The 16571-nt window shown below is 46.2% G+C and overlaps 1 protein-coding gene across 4 annotated transcripts in view; it reads left to right on the top strand.

Annotated features, from left to right (window-relative positions):
* Positions 1-16539, top strand: part of Pparg (peroxisome proliferator activated receptor gamma) — a 138378-nt gene extending 121839 nt beyond the window's left edge. For all 4 annotated transcript variants that reach the window (XM_046425446.2, XM_046425445.2, XM_046425444.2 and 1 more), the window contains 2 exons: positions 1617-2067; positions 16076-16539. In XM_046425446.2, the coding sequence (XP_046281402.1) occupies positions 1617-2067; positions 16076-16323 (699 nt within the window). In that variant the 3' untranslated portion in view covers positions 16324-16539. The remainder of the gene's footprint in view (positions 1-1616; positions 2068-16075) is intronic.
* The last annotated feature ends 32 nt before the right edge of the window (positions 16540-16571 follow it).

The following is a 16571-nucleotide window of genomic DNA, read 5'->3' as shown; positions in this document are numbered from 1 at the left end:
TGTAAGTCTGTTCAGCATCTCAAGAATGGTTAGTGTGTTATTCCCTCCACTAAGGACTGGTGAAAATCACGGACTCCTGTAGCAACAATAGAATGTCTGGCCAGTGAATCTCAAAGCTGGCTACCACACCATTCATGTTCCCCACTGCCTCCTGCCATTCAGGAGAGAATTCTCAGCTGCTCACGTTTAGTACACCAGAGACGTCATATTCAGCATGCATGTGTATGCACCCATACTGGTGTCCACACATGCACCTCCTGCCCCCCCATACACACAAAGATACACAGCACTTCTGAAGTAGAACCCTGCAATTGTATCCATTTCCCTCACCTGAGAAGCGTGAGGCCTCGGAAGGGTACTGCCCAGAGTACCCTAGAGCCCCGGGCCTTCACTACTTCTTCCAACGCTTTTGAATAAGACCTGTATGTAGTTCAGTGCATCTGATGTGTGTAGCCATTTGCCCCTTCCCAGTGAGAATAACCTTGGAATTTTCACAGTAACCACAAACCTTTGATTCATTCTATACTTTTTTTTTTTTTGGTACTGGGGATTGAACCCAGCCTACTGAGTTGCATTCCCACCCCTTTTTATTTTTTATATTGAGACAGGGTCTCACTTAGTTGCTGAGAGGCTTTCTCTGTTGCTAAGGCTGGCGTCAAACTTGCAATCATCCTCCCTCAGCCTCCTAGAAGGCTGGAATTACAGGCATGTGCCTCCATGCCCAGCACACCTTGCTTTTGAAAATGGCCTGTTGCAAAGCTGAGTAACTGATGCATGTATTTGATTGATTAGTTGACCCTTGAGTACAGGTATTTTAAAAAGTAAGTTCATGGGCTGGGGTTGTGGCTCAGTGGTAGAGCGCTCACCTAGAACGTGCTGGGTGGGGCGCTGGGTTCAATCCTCAGCACCACATGAAAAACAAAATACAGGTATTGTATACAACTACAACTAAAACAAAATATTTTCTTTTAAAAAAAGTAAGTTCAGAGCAGCTCTTATTTTGCTACTTTTTGCAGACCTTACCCACAGCCCTCCACATCTGCTAGTCCTGAGACAGATGGCTTCCAGAGCATTAAAAGAAGAGAGATACTTTCTTGGCTCAATATTTGTAATCTGCTTTCAGGGTGATTTTTTTTAATAGTGAAGTGTGTTTTATGTACACACGGTTTCATTTGTGATCTGAATAGATTCAACCTAAAACTGCAAGATTACTTTATGTTCCAGTAGGTCTTTTCAACCCTGAGTTGCTGAAGTGATTTTTTTCCATTGAATGAAGGTTTAAAGCATATTCTGTTGAAAGCCAAGATAAACAGCAGATTTTTGCATCATTTTAAAAATCAAAGAGAAACCAGAACCATTAGCCCATCAGAGGTAAAGCATTAATAGGATAAGTTGAAGGGGGAAAAGACCACAATTGGTAAAATAGGTTTGGTCCCAGCCCATAATAAAGCTGAGTAATAAGAAGAGCCTTTCCTCATTTTTAAATGTCTTCAACTTGACGGATCTTCATTAGCAAAGCAAACATTTATGAAGAGGTCGTTTTCTGAACGAGGTGTCGTTTGCCACCAGGGAGAAAAATCTCCGACTCAACCACTTTTGCCCTCTTTCCTTGGCAGCCGTTTGTCATCTATGACATGAATTCCTTAATGATGGGAGAAGACAAAATCAAGTTCAAGCACATCACCCCTCTGCAGGAGCAGAGCAAGGAGGTGGCCATCCGCATCTTTCAGGGATGCCAGTTCCGCTCGGTGGAAGCCGTGCAGGAGATCACGGAGTACGCCAAAAGCATTCCCGGCTTTGTGAACCTTGACTTGAACGACCAAGTAACTCTCCTCAAATACGGCGTCCATGAGATCATCTACACCATGCTGGCCTCTCTGATGAATAAAGACGGCGTCCTCATATCCGAGGGCCAAGGATTCATGACAAGGGAGTTCCTCAAGAGCCTGCGGAAGCCCTTTGGTGACTTTATGGAGCCCAAGTTCGAGTTTGCTGTGAAGTTCAATGCACTGGAATTAGATGACAGCGACTTGGCCATATTTATAGCCGTCATTATTCTCAGTGGAGGTAAGATCCTTTTCTTTTCTTTTTTTTTTAATCTTCACAGTGGAGGATGGGAGGGTGGCGAAATGCCTGCAAAGATTTTTTTGCATTTCCTCTGTGCTTGTCTACATTCTTGTTCAGTCTCAACCTCACTTTTCATGCAGCAGATGTGAATGGCATGGCGCCTTAAGAGTGTCACGACCCATGTCGCATACCAAGAAAGAACAGCAGAAGCTTGCCATATTCAGGCTGGGGGCGGGGGGGACACCCAGGCTTAATTCTTTTATCCCTCCAAATGTTTTTTTTTTTTTAGTTTATTTTTCTATCAAAATCCACTCATCAAGGACAAATGCCCTCTTCTTTTTCTTTGTGTTTTTTTTTTCCATTACTTCTCAGAAGGTCACTCAATCTTCAGTTCACCCAATGACATAGCTTGAAATCATGCTCATATGGTATAGAGAAGGCGCTCCCAAGTGGTTTGGGTCCAGTTATGTGTCTGTCTGTCATCATAAGACCCTACCTGGGACTACCTTCCTGATAACAGATTGGAAGGAACCTCTATCCACTTCCCTCCACCTGCTCTGTCACGTGGAGCTGTCTGATGGCTTCTTTTCATCATTACTTTATGTTCCAGTAGTTTCGAGGTGGTTGGCCGGGATTAAGAATGCAGCGTGGTCCCAAAAGCACACAGCAGGGAAATAAATGGGGTCGTTGCCTTTGGGGCCTTGCCAGTACACGATCTAAGTAACCAACTCCGAAAGCCAGGCTCTGAACCTGATGTTGACGTTGACTAGCCTTTCATGTTCCCAAGTAGAGTCGAAGGAAGTTGTTCTTTCATCTCTGTGTATAAAAATCCCTTTAAGTGACAAGTGCTCCCTCACACCGAAATGGACTTCAGGTAAGCTTTTTATGTGGACTCCACAGCGCATCCTCCATTGATGGATGGGGCTGCCGTTCATCAACGCAGGTGTCGACAGGTATCAGCCACGCTGCGTGCGATAAAGAGCGTGAGCCTCTCGGCAGTCCTGGGTTGGTCACGTGAGGGCAGAATGCTCCTGAAGTCAGGTGCCTGGTGAGCTGGTGGTGCTGCACAGTGAAGTACTTCCTGTGGCCAGCCAGTGTTCTGAGCACTTCTTGCGTATTCACTCAATGCTCAGGACCCAGTGAGGCTGGGACCATTTACAAACCAGGAACAGGAGGCACTGAAAGGCTTGCTTCCTTGCCTAAGGCAGCGCAGCACCAATGGGACCCCAACCTGCCTCCAGGGCTCCTACTGTTCAAATGCCTGGGTGCATATAGATGAGGGATGACAGGGGCTGACTCTGGGGCCACAAGCTCAGTGTCAAGTAACTTTTGATGTTGTTTTAAAGCACAAAAATATACTGTCCAACATGTTTTACTATTGTGAGCAAATCTACCAGTTAAATTAACCCTTGAGCCGCAGGATCTTTGATTCATTCAACCCAAAACAAAGAGATTCCAGTTTATTTGAAGTTCACTGGAAGAAAAATGTTCAATTTTGACTGAGATGTGGTGGTGCACATCTGTCATCCCAGCCACTCGGGAGGCTGAGGCTGGAAGACTGCAAGTTGGAGGCCAGCCTCAGCATCTGGGCGAGACCCTGTCTCAAAATAAAAACTAAAAGGAGCTGGGGATGTGGTTTAGTGGTAGAGCACCCCGGGGTTCAATACCCAGTGCCAAAGAAAATAATAATAATAGCCATAGAGAAGAATATTGTTAAGTGTTGCTGAAGGAAACATTCTTATGTGTAAATCTCTGTCCAAATTTTAGATTATTTTTTTCATTCTGAATTACCAGAAATGGAATTGCTGGCTATGGACATTTTTAAGTCTTCCAATGATTTGGTGTCATTGCCAAATCGCTTGCTTTCCGTGAAGTTTGTAGCAGTTTATATTCCCTCCGCAGATACGAAGGGAGGCAAGAGCTCACGGAGCATGCCAGAAGTAGTCCTGGTTTTGTAAAGCAGAGTGTTCGAAATAAGCCACTCAGATGTGGTTAGTTTCTAAGGAGGAACACTCTAGACAAGAAACAGTCATGGATGGGGACCTGGGGACATAGCTCAGTGTTAGCGAGCTGGCCTGGATTCTCTTCCCTGGTACCTCAAAAAAACAAACAAAAAAACCCATGGTAATCCTGGGCTTTGTAAACCTGAGAAGTATTGTTTTATAGATATAGACTAACAAGGTGGTTCCATCTAGGAAGAATTACCATTACTGCCCGACTTCCTGTCGATTTCTTGCAAGTGACATTATTTAAAAATCAGTGGTTCGTTAGGCCTTTAAAATTGGTACTGGGACTATAGCTCAGTGGGACAGCACTTGCCTAGCATGCACAAGGCCCCGGGTTCCATTCCCAGAACCACAAAAGATGAAGAAAAAATCATTAATTTACCAAGAAATGGCTCTGTAAATAATGTGATTGGGTTTGATGTGATATCAGGATTACTGGATCTGATTCATACTGGTTTGTGAGAATTAAAGACCGGGCTGTTGAAATGTCGATGTCGTATAGAACACGTGCCTTTTTAGCCTTCTCCAGACTGTCTCCGCAGTCGCCAATATCCAGATCTCATTTGATTCTCATAACAGTGAAAGAAATCTGAAGGTAGCAGCCTGCCACAGATTATTAACATCTTTTATCTGTGGTGATAATGAAAAGAAAACATATGAATAATTTTAGACTCCCTCAAATTTAAAAAAAAAAAAAGAAAAAGAAAAAAGCAAGGGGGTGCAGTTACCATTGACTCATTCCTGTGTCACAAAAGCCAAATCGTTCCCCGACCAAAGTTTGCTTTTGTAGATGAAATCTAAACACAGGCAGCAGATAAGAATGAACAGACGGGACCCCTTGTTTGCCCAGTTCGCAGGAGTGTGACTCTCTTCTTTGCTCAGAGAAGCTGATTGGGTGTAGGCCAGGTAAAGAGCTGCCTAGCTGTTGGTCCCAGCCCAAAGACTGGCTTCTCTAGTAAGCTTTGGGGCATCTGTAGATCGGTGACATGGTCGGTGACATCAGTAACTCAGATTTTGGTTGGTTTGTTTCTGAATTTCAGAAAGGGAAAAAAAAAATATTCATGTAAGCAAGAGGCTTTGATGCCAGTAAACAAATTTCTGATCCTACCCAGTCTTCACAAGATTGATTATCTTCTCCTCTGATTATCTTCTCCTTGATTTGGAAATTTATCAATTGCTTTAGTGATTTCAGAAAGAAGTGCTTTGGGCAGGGACCCAGGTGACTCATTCTGAGTATCTGAATCACAGAAGAGCTTCTCTGGGGAAGGCACGTGGGACCCTAGGCTGAGGAACCAGTAAGAGTGGGTGCTGTTTTTAAGTGGGGGGAATCGAGCTAGGGGACTGGGGAGACTTAGAGGGGATTTTTTTTTGGATGAAGGTAGCGGCTTTGACCCAACCCAGTATTTGCCGGGGACATCAGAGTTGCAACCCTAAGATTGCTGTGGGTAACTTCACCTCCCCTCAAAACTGCTGAACCCGCTTGATGGGGTGCTGAGATTGGCCCCTGTGCTTCTGAGCATCTCCGCTGTTCACTCAGCTCTCGGAACCAGCTTGCTGAGAAGGATGACCTAGTTCTCAAACTGTCCTCCTGCCTCTCCCCCTCCCCCACCCCGGAGCTGGGGGACAAGAATCACACCAACCAGGAAGAGCTCAGTTCTTTGTACCTCTGTGAGAGCACTCCAGGTCCACCTCCCTTAGGGCCCACAGTATTCCAGGTCATTATCCTCATTCCATAGCAAGAAAAGGGAGGGTCCTAGACCCAGGCAGTTCTGCTAAGGTCTAGTGACTATGGAACAGGGGAACTAGGACTGAGAGCCAGGTGTCCTAACGGACATCCCCCCGTGGCTCTGTCCCCTCTGCCTCCTGGCGAGCGGACCGAGGTCAGCTCAGCCACTCTGCTGCTCATGACTGCAAACCTGTCCTCCCTTCGCCATCCTCCCTAGGCCCCAGGCCTGTCAGCCAGAAGGAGCCCGTCCTTGCCTGTCGCAGCAAATAATAGCTTCCCGCACCCTCTAGCCTCACTGTGAGGTGCATGGAGTCAGGAGTAATAAAACTGCCTCCAGCAAGGGTAGGTTTGCAACTGGCGCCACAGCCCGATGCCAGCCTCCCTAGCAAACCCCCAGAACGTCCCCGTGGCCAGCGCCAAGCGCACAGCTCAGGAAGGCTGACAGGCCCCAGGACGCCCTGCGGGACGTCTCGCCCCCTTGAGCATGTGCCCTTTGGTGAAGAAAAGCTACCAGGGTTCCAGCTGGAACTCGGCAACAGGAAAAGGCGCTTTCTGTTCATTCAGAACAGTTTGGAATCCATTTCAGTCCTTCCTGCACTTCCAAGATAGGAGGGAGGAAATTCACTGGATTTTACGATGTACTTTTCAAGGCACATTGCCACTGCTGTCTGAATGACAGAGGAGCTGCAAATATCACGGTGACAGCCACAGACGGCGACGCATCCAACCATTTGCGCACCCATCCTCATTTACCCTCTGGAGTCTGGCCTGGTCATGCAGACCACCTCTAGGGCAGCTCCTGTGTCCAGCAGATCCCAGAACATTCCATCCCTGCAGCAGCCCCGGACAGCTGTTCTTGGAGTGAGCCACTGTTGAGCAGGCTGGGAGAACAGGGGACAGAAGGATTTGTTCCCACTGCCGTACATGTGCAGAAGGGATGACCTTCTCTGTCAGTTTCTGTGTCTCAGTTTATCAGGTCAGTAACCCAAGGCCCCTATGGCTCATGGCTCATGACATGATAGATGGACAAATATACTTTTTAATTTGTTGGATTGAAAGTAGAATCAGGCCGGGTGCAGTGGCACATGCCTGTAATCCCAGCGGCTTGGGAGGCTGATGCAGGAGGATCACAAGTTCAAGGCCAGCCTCAGCAATAACGAGGTGCTGAGCAACTCAGCAAGACCCTGTCTCTAAATAAAATGCAAAATAGGGCTGGGGATGTGGCTCAGTGGTTAAGTGCCCCTGAGTTCAATCCAAAAATAAAAAAATACCAAAAGTAAATACATAAAGTAGGATTGAAGAGCAACACCCAACTGAAGAAATATTTATTAAATGAATAATAACCCGAAATAATAATACTAGAACATGCTAAGCACTTTACACACACTGATAATCTCTGCGAGATCTTTCCTGTAGCCCTGTGTGGTCTGTTACCATCCCCATTTTACAGATGGAGAAAATAGAAGCTCAGCAAGATAAAGCAGCTTGCCCAAGGTCACACAGTTACTCATTGATGAGGCCAAGGTTCAGATCCAGGTCTCTCCCGACTTTAAAATGAGCGTACCTGGGGCTGGGGACGTAGCTTGGTGAGGATAGCCCTGGATTCCATCCTCTGAGCCATCGGATTCGATTGCCTGTCGTGTATTGATATGTGGAAGGATCTCAGTTAATCACCTTGGTGTGGAGTTCTTTGGTAGTTGTCAAAAAATAGTTCCCTATTCCCATAGCATCTCCAAATGTCATAATTAAGAATTTCCAGGTTATCGTTTGGCTATTACTCGTTAGTATTCAAAGTCCTTCTTAGGATACCATTTCAACCTAACCATCTAACGAAATTAGTCCTTGATTTTGAAAATTGCAGGGAAGGCACAGGACCCAGTGATAAGGCTGGTGACTGGGGTTGGCTTCTTAAACCTGTCAGCCAGCCAGGTTCCTGGACATGTCCGTTCTGTTTGCAGAACCTATCACAGAAATGGATGGTAAACTCCAAATAGCCAATGAATACATTTCTGCTTAATCAGATACCATCTTACCCTAGACTCTAATATACTGGAGTGTTTGCAGAAAAATTTTAAACTGCTAAAATCCCTTCATTCCTCCCTGCCCTGCAGAAACAAGCAGACTCACCTGCAGCACAAGCAAAACACCTCATTCCAGCTCACAGAACCCAGGTGACCCACAGGCATGGAGCTTGAGGGGTGCCGGGCTTGGGAGTGTCCCCTCTCTTATCCTCATCCATCCCTCAGTTGCCCTTTGAAGTCTCAAGTGTATTCCCAGCTCTAAAATGAAAAGCGTCACCTTTCCGTTTTTTTCTGCACAGCCACTGCTACAAGTTATATCGTTATGAACACTTCAGCATTTTTCTGTAGAAAGTGGGCCTCAGTGGGCTTCTGCTGTTCTAGAAGAAACCCCAGCTTAGGTCATTCTGCTCATTCCAAAGGGCCCACAGTCTTCTAAGTCTGTGAGCATCTGCCTTACCAGTCAAGTGGGGTGGAGACAAAACCCAAAATTGTTTAAAAAAAAAAACATAGTAAGACAGTGATGAACACAATAGGCCAAATTTATTTTGTGGGGTGCTGGAGATCGAACCCAGGGCGTCCCACACGCTGAGCCACACACTCTACCACGGAGCCACACTGCCAGTCCTGGGCCAGCCTCCTCCTACCTCTCCTGTACCAGATAAAGACCTAACTTCCTCCTTCCACCAAGTTTCTTTGGACAAGACTCAGGCTGGTATCTTTAAGGTGAATGTTGTTATTTCCGACTGTCCTCCAGGACATCTGAAAGGAAAATAAGGACATCTGATTTCTCTTGAGCAAGTCAGCCAGCTGGCTCATACCCCGTACCTGGGGGGCGAGCTTAACACACACACACATACACACGGGTATTTGTGGGTGAGCTCTCCAAGGGACACCTACACCAGGTTGTGTGAGGCTGCCCCGACTAGTTGGCAGAGTGGCTTTGAATAGTGTGACTCAATCTGAGTTATCTGGAAACATCCGATTAGCCCTGTGTTTTCATAACCTCGTGCACTTGGTATGACAGGGGCGAGGTATGCGTTTCAGTCCCCAACTGGCACAGAACACTAAAAACCAGAGAGCTGGGGGTGGGGAGTGGGTAGCAGGGAAATGGTGAAACATTCTAGAATCGTCTCTTAAGTGTGTGTGTGTGTGTGTGTGTGTGTGTGTGTGTGTGAGAGAGAGAGAGAGAGAGAGAGAGAGAGAGAGAGGGTGTGTGAGTGTGTGAATAGAAGAAATACATAAAAATATGTGAATATACAGGCTTCTGTGGGCCTAGGAGGTACAGCAGCATCTCTGTAACTTTATCAGACTCCAACTTCCTCTTCCACGGGGCTGCCCCCCCACCACCACCTTGAGCAATCTCACAATTGCATCTGAGCTCAGAACCAGGATGGAAAGTCAAACCGCTGAGTCATTCCTGTCCCCTCACCAGGCAGTCCTGGAAAAGGTTTGGTTGACCTGCCTGTCGGTCAGTGGATGAGCTGCTGTTCGGAGCACTTTATCATTTGGGGCTCTCACTATGTGTCTTTAAACTCTGGGTGACCTCAGGCCAGCCTTCTAGACTGGCACAAGTCCCCAACACTTGTTCATCTGCAAATGAGGAAGAACGAAACCAGAGGCCACCAACCGGGGACCGAAGGTGCCACCGGGCTCTGGGTGGTCTCACCAGCCTCGCACTTGGGCACCAGAGAAGGTTCTGGAATCACCCCGGACCGGGTTAAACAGAACCCCCCTCTACCGCTTCTTAGAATTGAGGTTGCGGGCAATTATTTACCTCCATAGTCTTGAATTTCCTTATCATTTCCCCCAAGGATATGCAATAACATTATGTGAAGCCTCTGGCACTTGCCTGGGACTTGTTAAGCACTCAGTCAATGCTGATTTCCCCTTTCCCCCCTGTGGTATCATTTGAAGTAGCTCCTCTGCATCCTGCCAGTCAAGTGGCTTGAAATCCCACCAATAGTCATTCTTAAAATCCCTCATTACAATATAATATAAATACCCCTGGGGAGCTCTGAGCTAATCCCTTTATCAGCTATCACTTTAAGGGGATTAGTTGTGGATTGAGAACAAAACCCGAAGGGAAGTGATCCTGAGGCAGGAGGAGGGGCCTGGAGGGGGGAGGGGTGGGGAAGTCCTGTGGCCCCCCAAGGAGACCAGGGAGGGCAGGGCTGGGGTGGATTCCCACCCTCCCCAGGAACTGGGGGTAGGGGTCGTGTTTAGAGGTCATATTGGAAATCATCCCTGTTTTGAGGTCACAGGTTCTTAAAAAGTCTTCAGAGACATCAGAAAGGAAGACATTGGTGGAGGGCAGAGAATTCAGACTAATGCCTCCGATTGGGGGTGGCCATTGCTGGAGATTGAGAAAGACAGGGAGAGAAGATGCTCTGAAGCCCGCCTTCCCTTAACCTTTCCCTCTCAGTTCTTTCTCCTTCCCAGACAACGATGGGGCAGAGATCATTTCCTACTTCTGCTGCACTCCTCTCTCCTCCTCACACCCCCACCTCCAGCCCCACCCTGCAAGGCACGGAGCAGGGACATCTGCGGGACTTGGCCTGAGGGAGGAGCCACAGCCCGCACCCCGTCCTGCAGTGGAGCCTAATCAGAGTGATCTTGAGGGACTTAGAACAGCCCAGCCAAGGGCCCTAACCTCAGGTTCAAGGAGATGGACTTCCCAAGGGCAGGACAGAAATAGCAAGACCCAGTTCCATCCCCAGAGACCTGGGAGTAAAACAAACCCCAGGCTCCATTCGCAGGAGGCCCTCCACAGAGTGAAAGGAGCTGTGAACACCCCCAGTGTCCCGCGTCCTTGCCACTAATGTCCTTGTTCTGTGTTCTGGGAGTTGGCTCTGGAGACAGGAGCTGAGTGTTTGAAATGAGGCAAGTGGATGTGAAATTGCTACTCAATGGGCAGATACAAGAAAGCATTGACCGGGTTGGACTTCATTGTTGTTACCGACTCCCACCGTCCGGGCTAAATCATGTATATAGTTGTCACCTGACAGAGAAAGAGCTCATGACTGTGAGGCGTTGGCTCCCGGGGGGAAGCGTTCCAATGCACTTCAGAGCGTGCTGGCTGCAGATGGTCTCCGTTTGGCGAAAGCATTTGCAACATCTCTATTTTATGTCGTCCCCTTTTTCCGGACAGCGTTGTTTCTAAATATCATCCCTTTCTCCGGTTAATTTAGGCTGGCCCTCAGCATTCCTAATAATCCAAGACAAGATGCCGTCCCGGGGTTGGGAAGAAGAAAATATCAAGAAGAGAGAAATAAACGGGGGGAAAACTGAGATAAGAACAGTTAAGGGAGAAAGAATAGGAAAGATCTAGAAAGAAACCCAGGATAATTAGAGAATGAGAGAAGAAAGGAGGAAAAGGAGCCAAGTTTGAGGAGCACTAAGAAAAATAGTAATGCTAAAGGACAAGCTCTAAGCTCGCCCTGCGTTCACTCATTTAATCCTCTGAACAATACCATGAGTTAGGTGACTGCTCCAGATCTGTTCTTATTTATTTATTTATTTATTTTGCTGTGCTGAGGTCTGAACCCAGGGCCTTGGACTTACTAAGCAAGCGCTCTGCCACTGAGCGACCTCCCCAGCCCCTAGTTAGTGTTTGATGCCCCCAGATGATGTCGACATGTACCAAAATCGAGACTCCCTGCACTAGGCCCAGCTCCAACGCAGACTTCAGTGTGGACAGAACTCAGGGGAAACTTTCTAAAGGAAAGATGGTGGGAGGGAATTAGTAGAGGCCACACCGTACTAGACCAACAACCTCCAGGATTCTGATGGTTCCATCAGAAAAGTATCCCAGAATCCCTAGTTGGGCCCTGTGACGTTTTTTTTTTTTGGTTTGTGATTATTTTTAAACTGTCCTGCATGCCAGCAGTCAATGACCACAATGAGACTTACCTGAACCCCCAAACACATCTGCGTCATGAACTGTTTTCCTTGTGTTCCCAAGTTGCCACTCTTACCAAGTTCAGGTGGCACCCCAGGGCCTTGCACGTGCTGGGCGAGGGCTCTACCACTGAGCCACACAACCCCAGCCCGCCATTGTCTTTATTTGAGCAAACACAGAGAATAGTAATAGCTCTCTGACATTTCTTTTACCTATTTCATTCTCCCCATGGCCTGATGACAAATGTTATTGTCTTAAAAATTAAGGTTACGTGATTTGTCCAAAGGCACGCAGACCCCAATCCCATCTTCAGTTCCTTAGAACCCACCTCTGAACTTAGGGAGCAGCCCAGGAAAGGAAATCAGGAATAAACTCTCCAGTGAACCCAGAATTAACATGGAAGCTCTGTGGCTCTGCCCCTCATCCATAGTCCCCTCTAATCAATTCCAGGACTGTGTGAATGGAGAGCGGAAAGGTTTCTTACCCAATTCTGTGCTGCCTGGGGAGTCAGGAACCAGTAATTGACTCCAGCCTCCTGAAGTGCTAGTCAACAGGCACTCCCCCAAAGGGCATTCTGGGCAGCCCTGGCCAGCAAAGAGGGGCCCTTGACCCTGACATCCTGCAGACTCACCCGTAGCAAGGTGCAGCAAGGGGACCTCAGGTAGCCCTGGACTTCTGAGGAATGAAGAGGCCAAGGAGAGGACCCAGGGCGGTTCTGGGTGTCCCAAAAGACCCCTGTGGCTCACCGTGGCACCAGCTTAGCTCAGTAAAGATCTGTGTGCGTGTGTGCGTGCGCGCGCGTGTGTGTGTGTGTGTGTGTGTGTGTGTGTGTAGAGGACAGTGAAAAGAGCAAGGCAGGATCCTTTTTGCCCTTGACCCATGTGCTTAACACTGAAGGAGGCTCTTTTTGGTTTTATTTTTATTATTTTTTTATTAACATTCCATTTGACATTCGAAGTTGAACGTATAAGCCTGTTATCACACTTTTCCAATTAGGGTTTGGAGTTGATTTCCCCAGTCGAATTATCAGGCACTGTGTACCAGAGGGAATGACACACGGGAATACATCTTGAGAACTTTTGAATTAGGGATTTAGAGATCATCAATTGAATCCCATCCATTTAGCATCCAGAGGAGGAAATTGAGCCCAGCACACTTAATCAGTTTGCCCCAAGGTCACAGAGCTGGGGAGAGAAAGACCAGGGAGAAGAATATGTGGCTTTTCCCACTCTGCAGCCTTACTGCCCTAAACCGTTCTCTCTTCACTGAGGCTGTGTCGGGGACAGTGGGACTGATCCATAAATGATCCTATTTGTCATTGGAGAAAATATCCTTAATCTGCGGCCACATAATTCTAGCACTTCAGCCAAACATCATGCATCACTTCATAAAGAGGAACTTGCCAGAGAGGGGCTGGAAAATCCAAACCAGATCCTTCCCCACTCTATAGGGACCGGCTGCACTGGCTGCACTAACTGCCCCGGGGCCAAGTGTGCAGCAGCCGGCCCCAACCTTCGCCTTTTCGGGTTTGGTTTTTTGATAAACGAGAACCTACTAGATGAATGTCACAAGGGATGACACCTGCTCACCCCAGCTGCCACCACTCAGGTGCACACACACTTTCTCACGGCCGCTGCTTTTGAAATCTTGAACATTGATGAAGGGGGTTGCGGGGTGCACACGATTCCGTGGGCCAGGAGCAAAGAATTGGTTTCATTCTCAGAATCTAGGAGGTTTTTGCTGATGGATCCAGGAATAAATGCTGCAGAAATGTGTAAAGACTTGATCCCATCCATGGGGTATGCTAGAGAAGTCAGAGTGGGGGAGTCAAGGACAAGTTTTCTTCTATAGTGAAAAAATAGTAAGAAATCTTAATTTAGGAGAATATCCTGCCCTGAGACCACTGTGCGCTCCATTGTTCTCTTGCGCCTCATCACCTTGATACAAAAGGTGCCCAGAGTCTGTTAGAGACGACTGTTCACAGACTTTTCCATTGTGTGGTGATTCTGCCTTCAGGCCTGTTCAGTAACCAGGAGAGTTATACCTTCCAATCCAGTGCATTTGGCCAGAACAGCTGTCTCCCTCATAACTTGGCCAACATATGGGTCTTGGTGGTCAGAAGCTGTCAGGGACACAGTCTGTGCCCTGGATACCTCCGGGACTACAGGGGAGAGAAATGAGAAAATCAGTACTAACAGTGCCAGGGAGTAAGGGTTAAGACTCAGATCTAAACCCTAGGTCTGCTTTTACTGTCAGGTGACAAGGTTGCTTTTTTTTTCATTTTGTTTTGTTTTTGTGGTGCTAGGGATTGAACCCAGGGGCACTGAACCACTGAACCACATCCCCAGCCCTTTTTATTTTTTATTTTAAGACAGGGTCTTGCTAAATTGCCCAGGCTGGCCTTGAACTTTCGATCCTCCTGCCTCAGCCTCCTGAGTAGATGAGTTTACAGGTATATGCCACCATACCCAGGAAAAGCTATATGTTTAAAAAAAGAAAAAAAAAGTTGATAAATAGTTGGCAGGTCAGATTTTTTTAAATGAGAGCATTTACAGTTAAAGAGCATCGCAGGTGCGTGAATATAATCTTGGAAGCTTAGGAGGCTTCAGTAGGAGCTTTGCAAATTTGAGGTCAGCCCAGGCATGTACAACTTCATCTCAGTGTAAATTACTAAAAGTTTGTCTATGAGTTCTAGAAAGCGTGAATAGAAACTATGGAAAACAAATTAAAGGCAGTAAAAGATTTATCAGCACGCTCAATGGTTCTGCAAACCAATTCCAAGAAACCACCACGGGACAGGTCATGACTATACAGAAACAGAAGGAAAATGTCTCAGCTCTGTTTATGACACTAATTAACATTAACTGCCAAAACAGGCAAAGAGTAGCTTGAAACTAACACTCTGGACCTTACAAATGTGAAAACCCTACATAAAATACTAGCAAATGAATGCAAGGGTCTAAAGAAATATCTTAATGTACTTCACTGTACCAGGTTAAGAGAAAACTTTATCTCTTTAGATATCATATCTCTTCAGATTAAAAAAAAAGTTAAAGCGTTTGATAAAATTCAACCAACATGTCCAACTAAAACAAACTAAAACCTTTAAAATTCTTGGAAAACCAAGAGTACAACACATTGGCCGTGATCTGTAACATATATCATACTTACTGGGAAGCCATTGTAAGCATTTCCTTCAACGTCAGGAGTGAAAGAAAAATATCCCAGCAGGTGTGGTGGTACAGCTACTTGGGAGGCTGAGACAGGAGGATCACTGCAGCCCAGGAGTTGGAGGCCAGCTTGGATAATATAGTTAGACCCCTTCTCAAAAAGAAAGAAGAAGGGAGGAAAAAAGGAATAAAGAAAGAGAGAAAGTGAGGGAGAAAGGCAGTCTCTTATTGCAACTATAATTTAATATAGTTTTAGCCAACACAATATGACAAGAAAAGGAAATGAGAAGTTTAAATGGTGGAAAAGAAGAACCAAGGCTCCCATTATTTGCAGATGTAATTACCTATCCAAAAAATTTAAATACTCTTGACTAAAAACTATTTGAACTGACAGAGTTCAGAAAATTGGAATGGATCCAGTATAACTAAAATCAATAATATTTTAAACATCTGCAGGGATGTATTAGATATGTATTGCAAATGAAGAGTCCATTCACAGTAGATTTATCCTAAAGCACTTAAGGATAAATCCAGTAAGGTCTACATGAAGAAAAACAGCAAAAGTTTAAGAGTAATTTAAGTTCATTTGAAAATTGAAATAAGAACCAAGAAGATGTTGACAAAAATTACTTGCAGTGTCCCCACTCAGAAGAAAGCTATTAAAGTTGGGGACAGGGAGGGAGTCTCTCCTTCCAAACTGTAACAGTTATTTTAAAACTATGTTTTATCACATTGAAAATGTAATATACTATATTAAGCCAAAAAGACAATGCTTTTTTTAAAAAAAAAAAACATACTTAAAGAGGGTAGATAGAATCTGTGTAAGGCCAATTCATCCAGAAAGAGCAGAACTTGGAAATGAGATTTCTGAGGAGAACCGTGTTGGCAGAAGAGGCCTCAATTTGAGGACAGAATTGTTCTGAGGTCGTGTTACATCAACCACCCAGATTTAGGCCTGGCCAGGAAAAGAATTCTCTGGAAGGGGCTCTGATGGTTTGGTTTTAATTCCATCCTCAGTTCCTGCCCACTACCTGCTTACCACCCTCCTGCCTGACTCTGTAAGAAGCCAAACAGGGCCCGGGGGTGTGTCTCAGCCCAAAACAAAACCCAATCAGGAATGGGAGCAGTCTGGAGCTGCCCAGAGCCGCTGTGACTGAGCCCCTGTGTTTTCCGTTTGTGCTCTGCAGACCGCCCAGGCTTGCTGAACGTGAAGCCCATCGAGGAGATCCAGGACAACCTGCTGCAAGCCCTGGAACTCCAGCTCAAGCTGAACCACCCCGAGGCCTCGCAGCTGTTTGCCAAGCTGCTCCAGAAAATGACAGACCTCAGACAGATCGTCACCGAGCACGTGCAGCTATTGCAAGTGATCAAGAAGACGGAAACGGACATGAGTCTGCACCCGCTCCTGCAGGAGATCTACAAGGACCTGTATTAGCCCAGAAGTCCCGCTCCGGCGACAGCTTGTCTCTTCTTCCAATTGCACTATTATTTTGAGGGGAAAATCTGACACCTAAGAAATTTACTGTGAAAAAAAAAAAAACATTTTAAAAAAAGGTTTTAGAATATGATCTATTTTATGCATATTGTTTATAAAGATACATTTACAATTTACTTTTAATATTAAAAATTATCATGTTATTGAAACTTCTGACAGTATTTGAAGACTGAGTCTGTTCTGTTTTT

The sequence above is a fragment of the Marmota monax genome, unplaced genomic scaffold (genome assembly GCF_021218885.2).
Source record: "Marmota monax isolate L192 unplaced genomic scaffold, Marmota_monax_Labrador192_F-V1.1 WCK01_AAM20220418_F8-fsc00028, whole genome shotgun sequence".
NCBI lineage: Eukaryota > Metazoa > Chordata > Mammalia > Rodentia > Sciuridae > Marmota > Marmota monax.
The sequence above is the reverse complement of the archived record's forward strand: the minus strand, read 5'-3'. Positions and strand labels throughout refer to the sequence as shown.